We start from the raw sequence: 16,033 nt of genomic DNA, 5'->3' as shown, positions 1-16,033 counted from the left end.
GACTGGTCCTGGCAATGTCTCATATTTTCTGCAGCTACAGTTCCAAGAGCACAGCTGGAGTGGGAGCACCAGTGTTATCAGTATGAGTACTCAGTCCTTTGCCAGACTGGGAAAGAGTCCACATAACACTTTGTGTAACACTGCTGACCTGTCTGTGGTCTTCCTCTGCTGCCACTCCCAGGGAAGCAGCACCAGGATATATTGCTGGGCCAAAAAATTTGGAGTAGATATGGCCTTAGAACAGCATTAAAAACACCCCACAAAACAAGGCAAGGAGGCTGAGGATAGACTTGCACATCTGTGTTATCCAATCAAACCAATTCTGAAATTTGCTTGTGGCAAGTCAATGAGTGAAAATGTGTGTAACTGCAAGTGAGAAGGAAGTGTCCCTTAAGCAGGAGGTCCTACACAGGGCTTAAAGCTTGAGTTGTACTTGTCATTAGTCAGAACTCTTTAAACTGAAGATTATTTACAGAACTTGTTCAGGTACATGTAAGCAGATCAAGAAGTGGTTAAGAAGACACCTTTTTTGTTGCCATGCTTTCCCTGGACATTGCACTCTCATAAATGTTCTCAGGAGTGTATGAGTGCCTCAAATATGTCAGTAAGACAGCTGGGGGCTTAGTTTGTTTCCATGTGCTCTAGGCTCTGCACCGAGGCTGTGGTGGCACTCGGGAACTTGGCCAGCCACCCCAGGGGCAGAGGGAAAAGTGACAAACAACAACAAGTTGGCAACATCCTAATTTGCTGTGAGTGTGACTGTTATGAATGTGTTCCCATAAAGTTGGCCATCGACTTTTTTTAGACTTGGCCATGACTCCAAGTCCATAGAGCTATGGCCTAGATCCAATGATGCAGATGTTTCTTGCATATTCATAGCCAAAAAACTTGTGATTTCTCTCCTGTGTAGAACAAAGTACAAGTGTTTTCATTGCTGTATTGCTTCATACCTTGTTATCAAGACTATCCTTTTTGCCCATTGTTCTAGAAAGTACTGGATGAATGCCAAAACCTGAGATCCTGCCAACTCCTTGTCAATAGTCGGGTTTTTGGGCCTGATCTGTGTCCAGGAACCACTAAATTCCTCCTTGTCTCCTTTAAATGCAAACCTAGTAAGTAATCTTTATCAGGCAAATGTGTTTTTCTGCATGTTTTGTTGCTTGTTTTGGTTTAAATACCACTGCACAAGGCTTTGCATAAATCCATGTGAGGTTTTGGGGCTCCTGGATTGATAACAAATTGTTCTTTTCTACTTTATCTTAGCTCTCCATTGTGTTTGCAGCTTCAGCGTGCTTGCTGCCAGTGTAGTTTGGCAGAGGCAGATGTCAGACATCAGACTAGATAGGAAAAATGTTATGGAAATTATTTTTAGTGAGATAGCAAAGATCTGAACAGCAAAACCAGATGCCTGGGCTAAGGATCCAAATGAAGAAGGTATCCTAGGAAGGAATATGCCAAAAATACTTAAGGAGCTGAGCCCAAAGCTTTCAAAGATTCAAAAATACCTCCTGTTTATGGCATAATGGCCAGAAGATATATATGCTGACTTGGTTAGAGGCTTTTATTGTATAACCACCTGTGCTCTGTGCAGGTATTCAATGATGGTATGTGAAGGGACAAATCCTGCCTCAAAGAGAATCCACTTTGTGAACATGGGAAAGAGGAAGAACGATCAAAATAATCCTCATGAGGCTTTTAATTGTTCTCCTTGTTGCTATGGTATGTGAGAATTAGCTCTAGCAGCTTGGGAGTTCATCTCCTTCAGCAGTGAATTCCCCATGTGGCTGAAATGGGTCCCAAAGAAAACAGCTGAATGATGACTTATGGGTGGGTTCACCAGCCAACACAGAAGTACCAACCTGCAAGCAAAGGAGAAAGCACTAAGGGGCTTTTCTTTGACCAGAGCACTAAGATAGATATCAGTGGTAGAACAGGAGGAGGTGGCAAGCAAACTGAAGGGCCAGCTCACAATGGAAAGTGGAAGTCAGAGCAGAGAAATGGAGTGGAGTAGGTAGATGTTACCTTTGGAAAAGTACTGACTCAAGAACTCCCAGGGAGATACAGTGGGAGACTCATTGGGGGAAAAAATGCCTCAAATTTAAGATTTTCATTCTTTTATTGTATCAATAGTTTAATTATTTTTGTATATTGCAATTATCAGTAGTAGATTAATAGTCCATTATTAATAGTAGATGGATTTGAATATCATAGCAGTGTCTGTGTCATTAGAAATCTCTTTTTGCTAATCAAAAGTGAATTGGGAGGGATCTTGTTTATTACTTTCAGAAGCTGCTTAATATTTTTTTCCCATGGGAGATGAACTTCTTTGAGTATACAGTATTTTCTGTGATCTGAATTTTTAAAAAGCTGGTCAAAAGCATATTCAACAGCAGCTGCTGCCTTCAGAACTGAGAAATAGTACAATTCCAGGGCAAATTACATGATTTCTAGTGACAGGAAATTTATATTTGTAGGTAAGATATCAATATTGTTAGTCCTGGCAGTGGAAAACATCCTTACTCATGAAATCACTTCAGGATAACTTCAAGTATATTTTGCAGTTTCTTGCCTTCAAGTGGGTACTTAAGCAGTTGCCTAAATCCCTTGCTTTTTCACATATTTAGAATTATTGTTACTGTATGTTTTATCTTCTCCTTGTCTGATACCACTTGGGGTTATGCATACTTCCACAGCCTCTCCAACAGACCCAGGCAAACTCAGAGTCCAGCTGCAGGCTGTCAGTCCTTGGGCACAGACCCCAGGTTTTTGGCCTATTTATGTGTGCACAGCATGGCAGGTGCTTCTGCAGAAGTCACAACCTGCAGTAGGTCAAGTATTTTTCAAAATGTTTTCAAAAATGTTTTCAAAATATTTTTCAAAAAATGTTTTCAAAAATGTTTTCAAAATCTTTTTCAAAATCACTCCTTTTTGCACTTAAGCTTGTGGCTGTTGCTTGACTGGGAAAAAACTGGACTATTACAAGAACATTAACCCATTGTTTTATCTGTTCTGTTTTGAATGAAACAGTGATGTTTTCATTCATGAGTAGATAGGAGGTTTTTCTCTCTCCAGTTCCCGAAGAACCAGCATCCAACCTCCACTCACAGGAGCACCACTGACTAACAATAAGGTTTCCCCTTTCTTCTGCTCAGCTTAGGAATCCCCTTTTCCTGTTTTCACATTTTTGAGGACAAAAAATCAGAGGAGAAAAAACTTCTCCTTGACCTTATCTGCCATAAAAATGTTTGGCACCACAGCTCAACCAGAAAGATGTAAGAAGGTAAAGTGCCACGAACAGAGTGGCTGCTTAAGCCAGGAAGAGCCTTGTTGGCCAGGTAGCAAATTTAAAGGGGTACCCTAGGAGGGATAAGCCATGAAGATGAGCTCAGTGCCTTCACCACCTCTGCTGATGGTGTTGCCAGGGTGCCTGTGCCAGCTGAGCAAGGGAGCGGGGGATTTTTTTCTGGCTCCTAATTCACATCACTTTGCCAGCCAAACTTTCAAATGAGCCCTTGCTGGACAGTGCTGCCCAGGGAAACCCGGTGACCTTGGTGGAACAGTGCAAATACAGCTGAGAGCACTGTCTGGCTTGGGATGGGGACCCTGTCCTGGCCTTCTCTCCTGTCATTGTCCGAGCCTCGCCCAGCGCTGTTACTGAGCAGTACCAGCCCTGCCCTGCTGATGAGTGTGCAGAGGCAGCTGAGGCACGTGTAGAATGCAACAGTGTCCCGAGGAGAGACAAAAGGCAAGGATGAAGCTTCTCTTGCTGAGCAGGAGTGGAAAGAAAGCCAGGAAAGCAGGGAGGCTGTTTCACTGGGAAAGGAGATTTGCAAGATTAGAATTTTCTATTCTGTTTGAGATGGAGCCACAGGCTCTAGGCAGTCACCTGGACACAATCCATTTGGAAAAAACACTCTGCTCTTGACTTTGTGTCTAGCTGTACAGGTGCCACGTGTCACTTGCAACTTGCAGGAAAGCTGGTTTCTGTCCTGCTGTTATTTGCTATTAACAGTCCAGGTATTTAAATTGCCTCACACTATCATATTGCTCTTTGCTTCTACTTTAGCTGAATACAAAACCAAATCAGCATGTGAAAACCAGGAACTGAAGCTCCACTGTCAGGAATCCAAGTTCCTTATCATCTACTCAGCCACCTATGGCAGATGGGCACATGAGGAGAGCATCTGCTCAACAAAGGCGGAGCACACACCCCCCTTTGGTATGTTTGGGCACCATTGAGGGACCTTCTCTAGGCAGTAACACAGGGAAGAGAGAACACAGGTGGGCAGAAACTTCAGGTGCAAGAGCAATGCTGTTTTGAAAGCATCTGTGATGGAAATTGAAAGATACTATTTCTGAAATTCAAACTAATTGCCCAATATGACGGAGGCACATAGAGCAAAGCAAATGAAGCAAAATAATGAACTTTCATTTGGTTAATCAGTTCATAGTATAATTAGCTTCAAAAACTAGTTCCCTTGCCTGTCTTGAATTTAGGTGACATATACTAAATATCAGATCTTTGTCTCCCTTCTTCCTCCAGCTTCTGACAATGACCAAGTGACCTGCGTGTCATGATACTGTGTCTTACTGCTCCTTCTTCTCTGATACCTGTTTCTGCCAGATAATCCCTGCATTAGCTGCAGCCTGCACAGAGAGGCTCCACGGGGCAGGGCCATTGCTTTAGATGCTGTTGTGTGACCAGATCCCAAGGCTGTGGAGGCACACTAGAAAGTTAAATGTGCCTGTGTGACAGCAGTGAGAAACAGCAGCTCTGTGCTGCACAGATGTGCTGATCTCAAGCATTGCTTTTCTGTGAACCACCTGTCAAATCAGCTGACAGATTTTTAGAGCTTTGCTTCAAAGGGGACCCAGGAAAACATAACATTTCTTTGGCATAAAGGCTCTTCTCCATATAGAAAATAAATTATATAAATCCATCTCTGCTGTGGGAGGTATCTTAAGCACTTGTAGGATCCTGAGCCTCACCCTCCACATTTAGCATGAGTATCTACTCAAACAACTGGTTTTCTTAGCCAGTTTAATGGTAAAAACCAGCTTCTGCAGCTGTCCAAATGCCTGGCACTGTTAAGCCTGTACAGAATTTCCAGCAAGCAACTTTCCTGTTTTACTAAAACTATCAAAAATTTCACAAGAAAATTCTGGGTGTGGTTATGCAGCAGATGGTTCTGCCTAGAGGAATCCACTGTGCCCAGCACCAAAGCAGGAAACCACAGCAGTCTGTTCCTGTGAGAATTGCTGCCTTTTCTGACCCATTATCTCTTTTATATTTGTACTAACATGTGCATGAGGAAACAGAAGATTTATTGGTCAGAAAATGTTAAAGAATTGTGCCAGAACAGGTTACCATAGAAAGCACCAGGAAGATTCAGGTCAACAAATACCTCTCAAATAATACATTACTCTTGTTAATACATGAAAATACTTGAAAGAAGGCTTGCTAGTGGGCTGTCTCTAGGTTCAACTTGCAAGCTAGAACACTGCAATATCCTTCCCAGAGATTCCTCTGGATGCACATTGGCTGGTCAGATGTATGTTCCCTCAAGCACCAGCAGCCAGCAGAGCCCTGAATTCCACCCCTGTCACAGTTCTCATTGCTGGAAGGTGGCATTCTTTTCAGTACAGCCCTCTCTTTTACCAGGTCCCACTTTTGGAGGGTTGAGAGGAGGGGTGGAGAATTCACAAACTCTCATCACAGCTTACACTGTGCTAAGACTGGGCTTTGTCCTAGTTTCCTCTTTATTCCCAGTGGAATTCAGGCAAGAAGGAGGGGTGAGAAAGTCAAGCAAGGGGGACTTTCAAAATCCTCTAGGTTCCTTCCAGTCCATCTAGGTGTCATGATGTTTTTAATGTAACAGGACTATATGATGCTGTGATTCTTTTTGTTTGTTTGTTTGCTTGGATATTGGAGCCAATTCAAAGAGCCTCTTATTCACTGACTGAAAAGCTTTTGGCTTCTGTCTCTTACTAAAAGATGTATTCTTTGCCTGGTGTGAGCCTGTCCCCTGGGAAGGTCTCTTGAGAGCAGAAGTAACAGCAGAAGTGAAGGTACAAGCAGCTTTAGGCAGGTCTGGACGTGTTTCCACACTGCCTTGGCACGTTGGGCATGGGAAACAGGAATCAATTTTTGTGGATGCAAAAGTAAAGATAAAATAGTTCAATTTTGCTTCCACCACAAAACCACTTAAGTCAGCTCTCTCTATGTGCACACATCAGATATTAAAAGGTCCTTGCCTGTGTCAGCCTGAGCAAACTGAGAAGCTAAATAGGTGCTTCATGCCCCAAGAGGCACCAGTAGGAGCCATTGCACCCCTATGAATGTTGTCAAGACAACCCTTTGAATGTTGTCAAGCCAAAACTTCCTTAAAATAAGGGGTTTTCAGTGCAGCAGCAGGATGAGGAGTGATTATTTGAAGGCAGGAAGAGACCAGCCACCATTTTTAGAGTCCAAACAACTTTCCTCTGAGATGAACATGGAAGATCAGATTTCGCTAGTGGAAGTTGCTTGGAGCATACAGAGACACACATCACTTCAACCAGTAATGTTTTCTTTACCAGCAGTTCAGGGGTTTCTTCGGTCTATTTTTTTCATGGCTCACATTTGTGAAAGATTTGGAAAAGTACACTTGGCCCTCAAGTCTAAAAGGAGCCAAGGAACTCCTGCCTGTGCACATGCAGAAGCAGGGAGTCTGGCTCCTGCTGTCAGGAAATGGAGAGCCACACTTGTCTCTTACCCTTGGTGTTTGGTGGGGTGGGTCCCCCACTCTGCACGTGCATGCACAAGGAGGACACACCATGTTTGGAGTTTTTTTGCACAAAAGTGCTGCCGATCTCATTGTGTATTTCTGCTGGAATCAGCAGTTCCAGTGGCCTTTTTCTGATGCACAGGCAGGACCCTGTGTGCCATGCTCTTGCATAAATTACCATATTATTTCAGCAACTTTCTTTAGGAGTCTGCAGCCTTAGCTTGCTCCAAACTCCACAGTTTCCCCTTGTCAGTTCTTGTCCCCACAGCTGGTATCTGGGCTCTACAAAGCACAAGCCATCCTGATTTGGAAGTGTGAAATCTTTGCTTTCAGTTGATTTTAAAAGAGAGCTCCTTATTCTTCTGTGTATGGGCACAGCCCAGAAGTCATAAAGCAGCATAAGGAGTAGCTGGGGATGAAAGCAGTTGGAAGCATCTGAAGAGGGTGAGACAGGACGCTGTTGCCAAAGCCTGGCACAAGATGCTCCATCACCTGCAGGTTTTGTGTGGTGAAAAGGAAGGGAGGGAAAGCTCCTCCTGTCTGAATTGAGAGCAGCTTTAAGAAACCAGAAGATAAATTACTTCTCATTAAAGCCTGTGTGATTTATGGCATGTCATTTGCATGCCAAAACTTTCCAAAACAAAGCTAATTAGGGAGCTGAAAGAGCCTTTCCTCCAGAAACAAGGCTTTTTGCTCCAACTATTAAATAGCTGCAGTCAGATTGGATAGTTTATTACTGCATTAAGAACCTTGTCTTGACACCCATGTCCCCGTGCCATCCATAGCAGTGTCTGGTACAAAAGATCCACCGACAGTCTTGGTGTGTAACAAGCAACTTTGGGAGAAAGGCATGGAGAATGGAGTGTTTTCCCAGCCACATACTGCTGCCTTGCCTGCCACTGCTGGATGCCACCAGCCTTTTAGCACTCTGGGAATGTGCCTTTCCAGAGGCAGGATATTGAAAATGGTTCCAGTCTAACAAGCCTCAGGGATATCTGTGTAGATCAAAAGCACTTTTCTAGTCAGAAAGAAGCCACATTGCTTATTTATGTTCATCTCCCAATTTATGGTTTCTTTGGGGCCATTCCATGGGGATTCTTTTACTCAAAACACAGTGCTGACCTCTCCTCATTCAGTCACTGGAATACGGTGTTTGACCAGGAGGAGGGTAAGTTATTCAAGTTAATCCCATCATAGCTGCTGGGAGAACTACTGGGAAGGTAGCAAGGCCACATGTAAACCAGACAGGATTTTTTGTTACATCACTGGAACACAAAATCTTTTCAGAATGCAAGAAGTTTCAAATAGGTTTATTTATGTTATAATGCTTTCCAGGTAACGTCTGTCCTTGGCCTGCAGAAGAAACAGGCCACAGTTTGCATTGACTCACCTGTGACACCAGGCAAGCTGTGGGAGGTTCTCCAAAAACTGGCCTGCCAAGAACCTGCAGGCATATACTAACTGGCTCCTCAGGCAGAAGAGCCAAATCCAACATGGATAGAGATGATAAGAAGCTATTAAGTCCCACAGAAACATGAGCAAAGGCAAAATGAAACATACACTTGCCATACCACTGAATATGTAGAAAACCATCAGCACAGCATCCTCTTGGTTTTATAAGGCACCCAGAGTAGCTCCCAGGACAGGAAATTCTATAGAAAACATAATCCATTTTGCTTTTGTGCTCCCAATCTATCTCCTCCTGATACTCCCCACCTGATTTTGTACTTGCCAAAGTAAGCTACTGGCTGCCTAAAAAGTCCATCAAAATATATCCTTACTCACCTGGAATTGCCAGGGAGGAAAACTAAAACTGCTGAGTTACTTAATCAGAACCACTCAATGCTTTAGGCCAGCCCTTCCCTTCCTTCCAGCACTCTCTTGGGACACACAGGTATTGGGATTTTAGGTCTCTGAAAAGTCAAAGAGCTCTGTCCTAAAATCCATGTCCAAAGCAATCCACAAGCCCTTTGCCAGGCACATCAGCCCAACATTTCCTGATGGCTCTGCCCAGGTATATGACTTATTTAGTACTGGTGTCAGGGAGTTAACTCTAAAAATCACAAATCTGCCCCACTTGCAAACATTAAATGTCAAGAACTCAGTCTCAAACCTTCTCTTCTTTTCAAACAGATTTGGGGAACCTTTGGAGTATCTTTGCAAACAGTGTTTGTCCTTCCTCAAAAGAGGCACAAATGAGCTTCTGCAGTTGGCAGGTGTCTGGAGGCCATCCTTTATTGCAGGAAGAGGGACTATTTTAATGCCCAGAGAATGACATTTTAGACCTTGAGAGCACCCTTGCCTCAGAGGCTTGGAATGAAACATATCTGTCATACACAGAAAGCCACAGTGTGTGGGGTGATGCAAAAAGATTATGAGAAGTATTATTTTCTCCAAACTTGTCCTTTCTGCATCCTTTCTGTTTAGAAACCAAAACTACAGGGTGTTTTGTGCTTTGTAGCTTGGAGTTCAGCACGTGTGGATACAGAGTACTTGATTACATTTAGAGACATTCTTTTTTTTTTAAAGCAGAGTGTGACTCACACACTTTCCCACTCAAATAATTCCAGCTCCAGTGCAAAACTCATTATTGGAAGCCACATGTTTCCCTGGTTAAATATTGAGCCCATTTTGACCTCTTCATACTAAACCAAAAGCTACTTTTTAATACCCTGAACTTCCCTGTAACCTGAGCTGTTGCAACACATAAAAATTGATCTCACCTGACTTGAACTGAACTTGGATATCCAGTTGACTCATCTCAGTAACCCAAGGCCAAGAAATAGACTTGGAAACAGCATTTAATCTTTCTTGATTTGAGATGGCATAGATGGAGAGCTATTTGGATGTGCTTACTTTTTCCAACACATCCTGAATGTAACATTGAGACCTTATATTGGGCACCTGTTTGGAGCTTGATGAGTCTCTTTCTGCACCCTTAGTATGCACCTGTAAGGCAACATGGGAGAGTTACCTTGCTGCAAGTTTACATATTTATTGCACCTGACTTCCTTGCATTGACAAATCTTAATATTTAACCCTGAAATCCTGTTAAGATGAAGTTACACCTGAGATCAGGTGCAGATTTGTATCTCTAGTCATGCATCCAGCAGCTCTCGTTTCAGATAACACCAGGGTGTTGTATATTTATTATATGTATTTTTTCTTTCAGACTGTTTGTCTTACACAGCGCTGGAAGTGTTATCAAAAAGATGTTATGGGAAACAGAGATGCAAAATCATTGTCACTAGCCAGGATTTTGGAAGTCCGTGCCTACCTGGAGTGACAAAATACCTAAATGTCAGCTATGCATGTGGTAAGAGCAAATGCACAATCATTTTCAAGCCCTCATTTCTGCTTGCAGAAATGTCCACATATGGGCACTGACCCTTCCTAAATATCCATTTCCCTTTAACACAGGAAGTTTGTGACACAGCTATACAAAACACATGAACAACCCTGTGGGCTCAGCGGCACCTAACAAAGACTGGCATTAAGGGTTTTTTTGCTATAAAAAATGCAACTGACCATAAAATATCAACTATGTAGCTCAGTATTTTTGAGAACTATCAAGATAAGAGTTTTTTCCACAGAGCTCACCTGCAACAGAGCAAGGAAAAATAAACTGGCATTGCCTGGCATCCGTGTAGGTAAAACAGTCCAGCATAATTGAAGCACTGTGTACAAGCCCCAGTCCTGAAACCTGATATATGCGAGTACATCTATAGCTTCTCCCTCACAGAGGGGTTTCCTTTCTCATGGAAAGGCAAGTGAAGGTTTTTGAAAAATAAAGGTTTGAGGTTATACATCCCTTGTAGGACTGCAAAGTACTTCAGCTCATTCCTCAGACAAGAGGGAACAGTTTTCCATATTGTTTGCTATAGATTAATATAATTTCATAAGAGGCAAGCAGAATTCCCTAAAATACTTCAATAGGAGCAGCTCCACGGGTACATACTGCAGAGTCCTTTGGCTGCATCCCTTTTGAGTAGTAATCAAACGGCACAGGTTACCTGAGACATGCTTTTAAGAACAACAGTGTAAGATTGATGGCCAGATCACCTCTAGCGGAAGATCAGAGGAAAATAAGACCCAACAGATTTTCAGTCTCCCCAGGAATTGGTTTGTCAGCTGTGAAAGGTGGTGCAGTAATTCAGTTTCCTATTATTAGAGAGATCTGGGAATCTGCCATTGGACCAATACATTATATTATAGTGCAGCTGCCTTTATGAATGAGTAAATGTAATTCTCTCTAATTAGCATAAGCATAATTACAACAAATCATTCCTCTTTGCACATCTGAAAAGCAGAGTGAGTTTGTTTGCACTGGAATTATGTGTTCTGTTATTCAGGGATGTGGTTTTGCAAAAACGTGGGTAAGAAATGGTGTTCTTTTGTGTTGCTGGCACATTTGGAAGAGTTTTTCTTCTGCCAAATCTTACTGAGCTGTGAAGTCTGAAGCATAAACCAATGATTTGCAGATCCAATTATTTTACAGACCATCTAATGAACATGGGAAGAATTTGGCATATTCCAGAATGACAGTTTAGATTCATTCTTCTCACTAGAGGATGCCTGCTAATCTGATGCTTCCCAAGACAATGCAAATAGATCTCCCCCTGTAGTGACAGGAACTCAGCAGAGTAGAGCAGTTTTGTTCTCAGGGCTGTAACACACTGCAAAGTATCTCTGTCATGGTCAGGAGTGTGAAGAAACCCCATACTCCCCACCCAGTGGTCAGCAGCTGTTTAAGGGTAGCATGTCTAGCTGCATTCTTACACTTGCAGTTAATTCCTGAGAGTAAAAACATGACAGGAGCTAGGAGGTGCTGGTTTCTTGAAGTCTCAGTGCCCCCAGTGATCTGCTCAGCATCATCTCCTGTCTACATGAGGTGGGACCTCCTGGCTCTTGCTGAGCCTGCACTTCAGGATCAGGGAACACTCTCTCAGGAAACATGGCTCCTGCAGCCCCACAGTGTATTGCACTCCCTGGATGCCAGAGTCCCTTTGTGGGCTGCCCTTGGCAGCCTGCAGGAGGTGGCTGACTCCTACTTGCCAAAGTAATGCTGGCAAAAGTTGTAATAACAGATGTGATTATCTTAATAAAAATTCCTATCCTGGTACCAGCTGTTTCGTTCAGTGACCTGATATAGCCTATACCAAAGTCCTTGCATCTGAAAGGCACCATAATAAAAACCAGCAATGCAAGCAGCCAGGGGCTCTTTCTGTCCATGCCATTTTGAAACAAACATTCCCCTGCAATAAATAATTGAATGGCATAAGGGAAAAGAGCTAGCAAAGCCCTGGGAAGATCCCCCTAGGAGGGGAGCTAGAGGAACATCAGCACAGGTGAAGGAGTCCCATACCATGCACTGAAGAAGCCATGTCCTCCCAGGATGGTTTTCACCACACAGGCATGTTGTTCAGAACAGCCAGGCCTGCAAATGCAGACTGCAGGCTGGAAACAATCCTGCTCCCTGTCTGCCCTACACACCAAGGAAAGTATTCTGCCACTGGAAAACAGCTACAAACTACCACAAGGTACAAGACAAAAGAGAAATTAGATTATTTATGCCTCTATCTGTTGGCCTTCCATTGCAAAAAGGAGTTAAGACTCCCAGAAGGATTCCTTCATCATGAAAGGAAACAGTTCTGACTTTGAACCCACACAGAAAGGAAAGTTCTGCTCAGAAAGAAGTGCTAATTTCAGTTGTTTTCCAAGAGAAATTTATGCTAAGCTACAAACCTCAGTCTCCTCTGTTCCATTTAACTCTCTCAACACTATTTCTTGGCAAATGTTTTTATGTGGGATAGAGGTGAGTATCATACTTGAAACTTCTTCTTTTTTTACCGCCCCATCAGTCTGAAAATCAATCTGCCTTCATGTAGTATACAAACAGGTGCCAAGATCTGGGTGGCTGAAGGGCCCAGTCATCTATCACAAAATATGAGAACTCTCCTGCCTGTACAATGCACCTGTTTGTAGTTCTTTTAATTATTTGAAGAAGACTGTGAACACTTATCAAGGGATTAAAATCATGAAATGAGAAAGATGCAGCTCACTTATTCCCATTCTCCCCACCTTCCTCAGCAACTGTCCATCTCAGAAGCTTTGCAAATGACATCACACAAAACTTCAACATTTATTTTAGAATGAAAGTAAATTATCCTCATCCAAACCCAGTATCTAGATGCAACTTATCATCTGGCTGTAGCCCAGTTTATGCCAAATTTGGAGGCCAATTTTGTCTCCATCCACTGGCTGGCACACCCTTGAGGGGCTGAGAACAAGGGGCAGGTTGCCAGGCTGTATGGAGATGCACTGATGTTCCTGGAGCAGGCTGGGGTGTGAATCCAGTCACAGGCTGTCATGGTTTGACACTGGCACAATGCCAGTGCCCCCATGAAAATGTAATCTCTCTATTGAATGCTGTGAAATGCAATCAAGAACAGAGCAAAGCAGGCCCAAGCTTAATAACAGAAAAAAACTTTATTAAGCTACTACTATAAAAGAAAAAAAAAAGAAAGGAAAAAAAACAACACAAAGATCAAAATTAAAACTTTGCAAAGCATTCCTCCTTCCACCACCCAACTCCAACAATCCACAGTGAGACACAATCTGGACCCCAATCAGGTTTCCACCCTCCAGAGAATCGATACCCAGTCCATCAAGGGAGAGAGGAGTCTCTTCTGTGCCACAGACCCCCCAAGAAACACAGATGCCACATCATGTGTTTCCATGTCACACATGGCACCGCCCAGAGAAAAAGTTTGCCATGCACAGTGCTCTCACCACCAATGCATGGATGGACAGACTGCTTTTAGGATTTTTCCTTTCAAGAATGCCGTGCCAAGAGGGGAAAAAACAGCAGTTCCATTTTTAAATTTTTGGGACCACAGTCCCCCCCCCCCATTTTCCCCTGGGGCCAAGGGTCCAAGAACAGAGATCTTCTTCTCTTCTTCTTCTTGGAGGACAGGGGACACCACCACAAACCCCCTAACTTTCCTCTGTTTGCTCCACTTCTGTCTTTTCCCCAGCTGAAACAGGTCTCTTTGGCTCACTGGCATCCTCCTAAAATACAGTCTCTCTTGGAGGAGAAGATTGGTTCCGCCTATGGCTACCAAGGAAAAAGTCCAGCCAAAAGCCACTCCATCATCCCCCCCATCTAGAATTCCTCCTTCTAACATCCCAGGGTCCAAGCTGTCTCTCTTCCTCTCTTTCAAACCGAGGAGGAGAAAAATGTCACAAAGCTTTCATTTCTCAGGAAGGGTTAAAAGTCCCGACTCCCAGGGATGGCTCAATGCCCAGATTCTCCGACTCCCACAGGCAGCTGGGCACCTTGTGGCCCCCCCCAGCTCTTCTTCCCCACAGTGAACTGCTGATAAAACTGCCGCTGTCTCTTTCTCTCTTTTTCTCGACTCTGCTGGGGGGAACGGAGACATCCCAGATATCTCCACCCTTCCATCTACGGGGGGCCAGCCCGGTTCCAGTCCCTCCACCCTTGGGCCTACCTCAGTCAGGCCATGGGCCTTCCCATCCCCCACCCAGCTTGTTGTTGGGCAGGAGAGAGTCCTGCACTGCACGCTGACCAAAACCAAAGAGAGTGAGTTCTCCTGGGAATTCTGCTTTTAACCGCTCTGTGTTCTCAGAGGCGTGTCCACCTTCAATTGGTCAATATCCAAATTGACCTCTTCCTTCCAAGAAAATTCTTTTTCCGTGTCAAACCACGACACAGGTCCAGAGCTGCCCTGACTTCACACGAACCACACAATCATTATCATTGGAAAAGTACTCCAAAATTGTGTGCAACCTTCAATATCACTGTCAGAAATCCAGGGTTAGCAGTGGGATTCGTAATTAACTGAGGAGAGGGTTCTTAAGACTAACAGAACATGATTTATCTTTTGTCTTTGCAGTTCCTAAATTTATCCTCATGGCAGTCAACCCCCTGGTCCCTGCTAACAAGTCTTCTGTCAAACAGAAAGACGGTATGTACCACCACAGACACAGGGTTTGGGATTAAGTAGTAGGAAGTAGCAAATAGAAAAGATGAAGTGATGAAGTAGGAAACCCTGCTGAAAGAGCTGCTCTTCATGTTGGAGAGCAGAGGACAGGCTGGGAGTGGGATGTGAACACAGTCCTGCAGTCAGGGCAAAGCTGCTGGAAGGGTGACCTGCCCAGCCTGCCTAGAGCCAGCATGCTGGGAAGAGTAAAAGTGAAATTGTAGTTGTTTCAGGGTGAAGAATCCTGAAGTTATGCCAACATCAGCTCTTCTTGTAGGCCACAAAGTTAAGGACAAGGCTGATGCATGTCCCCAGTAACAGGAGCACATGTTGTGGTTGGGCTGGGAAGGCCATTGGAAAACTGTGAAGCTTCAGGAAGTAAAATTATTTCAGAAACCCCAATGGGAATAAGCACAAAGGGTTTCACTTGGTAATAGACTCTGTTAAATGAATTTGCCATTTTCTAGATGTTTGATATTTTCCATAATTTATTAATTATACTTTATTTAACTTATCAGCTATTGTTTGGTCTAGTGTTCTGTAGTTCCTTCCGCACAGCACTGGCCTGCCTGTGTTATGGGTGGACTTGTTAGCTGGAAAGTTACTGGGTAAATATCAATTTAGTAGCTTCATTGAATTTGCTTTACCTCCTCCTGTCACAGGTGTCAACCTTGATCCAAGGGAATCAAGACTTCCAAAGGAAGATAGAACTATTGTTAGCTCTAACTATTTGGCTACGTTCGCATACATTAGAGGTAGGAAAATGAGGCTGAGATTGTTTGGCTTACTAGATCATGGCATTGTGGGAAAAGGAGATATCAACTCCAAAGGTTACAACAAGTAACCCCATGTTTATGGTAATGATATTATTACAATATAATCACAATCTTGTGGATGAGACAATCCCAGCATAATTGATATTTAGGGAATATCCCTTGCCTTGAAGGATTCAAACTCTTTTTCAATGGGGACTGTTGGTTGTTCCATAGTTTTGAAAACCTGGCCCAGACCTGTGAGAGCACTGGAGACATCATCTTTGGAAATGTTGGGTTGCATACATACATGGATCATCAAGGAGTAACAAAACAAAGCAAAAAAACATCCCAAACCCAGCCGCCTCTGCTGAGAGATGAAGCAGGTTCTGTGATTTAGTAACACTAAGTGCTCCCTACTCAGCCTGGTCTAGAGATGCTGCAGAGCCCAGAGTCACTCTTCTCATGTCCCCTGCTTGTGAGGGCAAGGCCCATTTTGGCAGGATGGCTG

At 43.5% G+C, this 16,033-nt stretch overlaps 1 protein-coding gene across 4 annotated transcripts in view; it reads left to right on the top strand.

The window, feature by feature from the left end:
• Window positions 1-16,033, top strand: part of EVA1C (eva-1 homolog C) — a 31,681-nt gene that overhangs the window by 14,841 nt on the left and 807 nt on the right. For 2 of the 4 annotated variants that reach the window (XM_021548571.3, XM_085571489.1), the window contains exons 3-7: window positions 989-1,112; window positions 4,067-4,219; window positions 9,940-10,083; window positions 14,684-14,755; window positions 15,433-15,525. In XM_021548571.3, coding sequence (XP_021404246.1) covers window positions 989-1,112; window positions 4,067-4,219; window positions 9,940-10,083; window positions 14,684-14,755; window positions 15,433-15,525 — 586 coding nt within the window. The remainder of the gene's footprint in view (window positions 1-988; window positions 1,113-4,066; window positions 4,220-9,939; window positions 10,084-14,683; window positions 14,756-15,432; window positions 15,526-16,033) is intronic. The other 2 variants (XM_021548572.3, XM_085571482.1) reach the window with 2 other exon arrangements.

Source organism: Lonchura striata, chromosome 1, assembly GCF_050655825.1.
Source record: "Lonchura striata isolate lonStrDom1 chromosome 1, ASM5065582v1, whole genome shotgun sequence".
Taxonomy (NCBI): Eukaryota; Metazoa; Chordata; class Aves; order Passeriformes; family Estrildidae; genus Lonchura; species Lonchura striata.
This window is presented reverse-complemented; position numbering and strand designations above follow the sequence as displayed.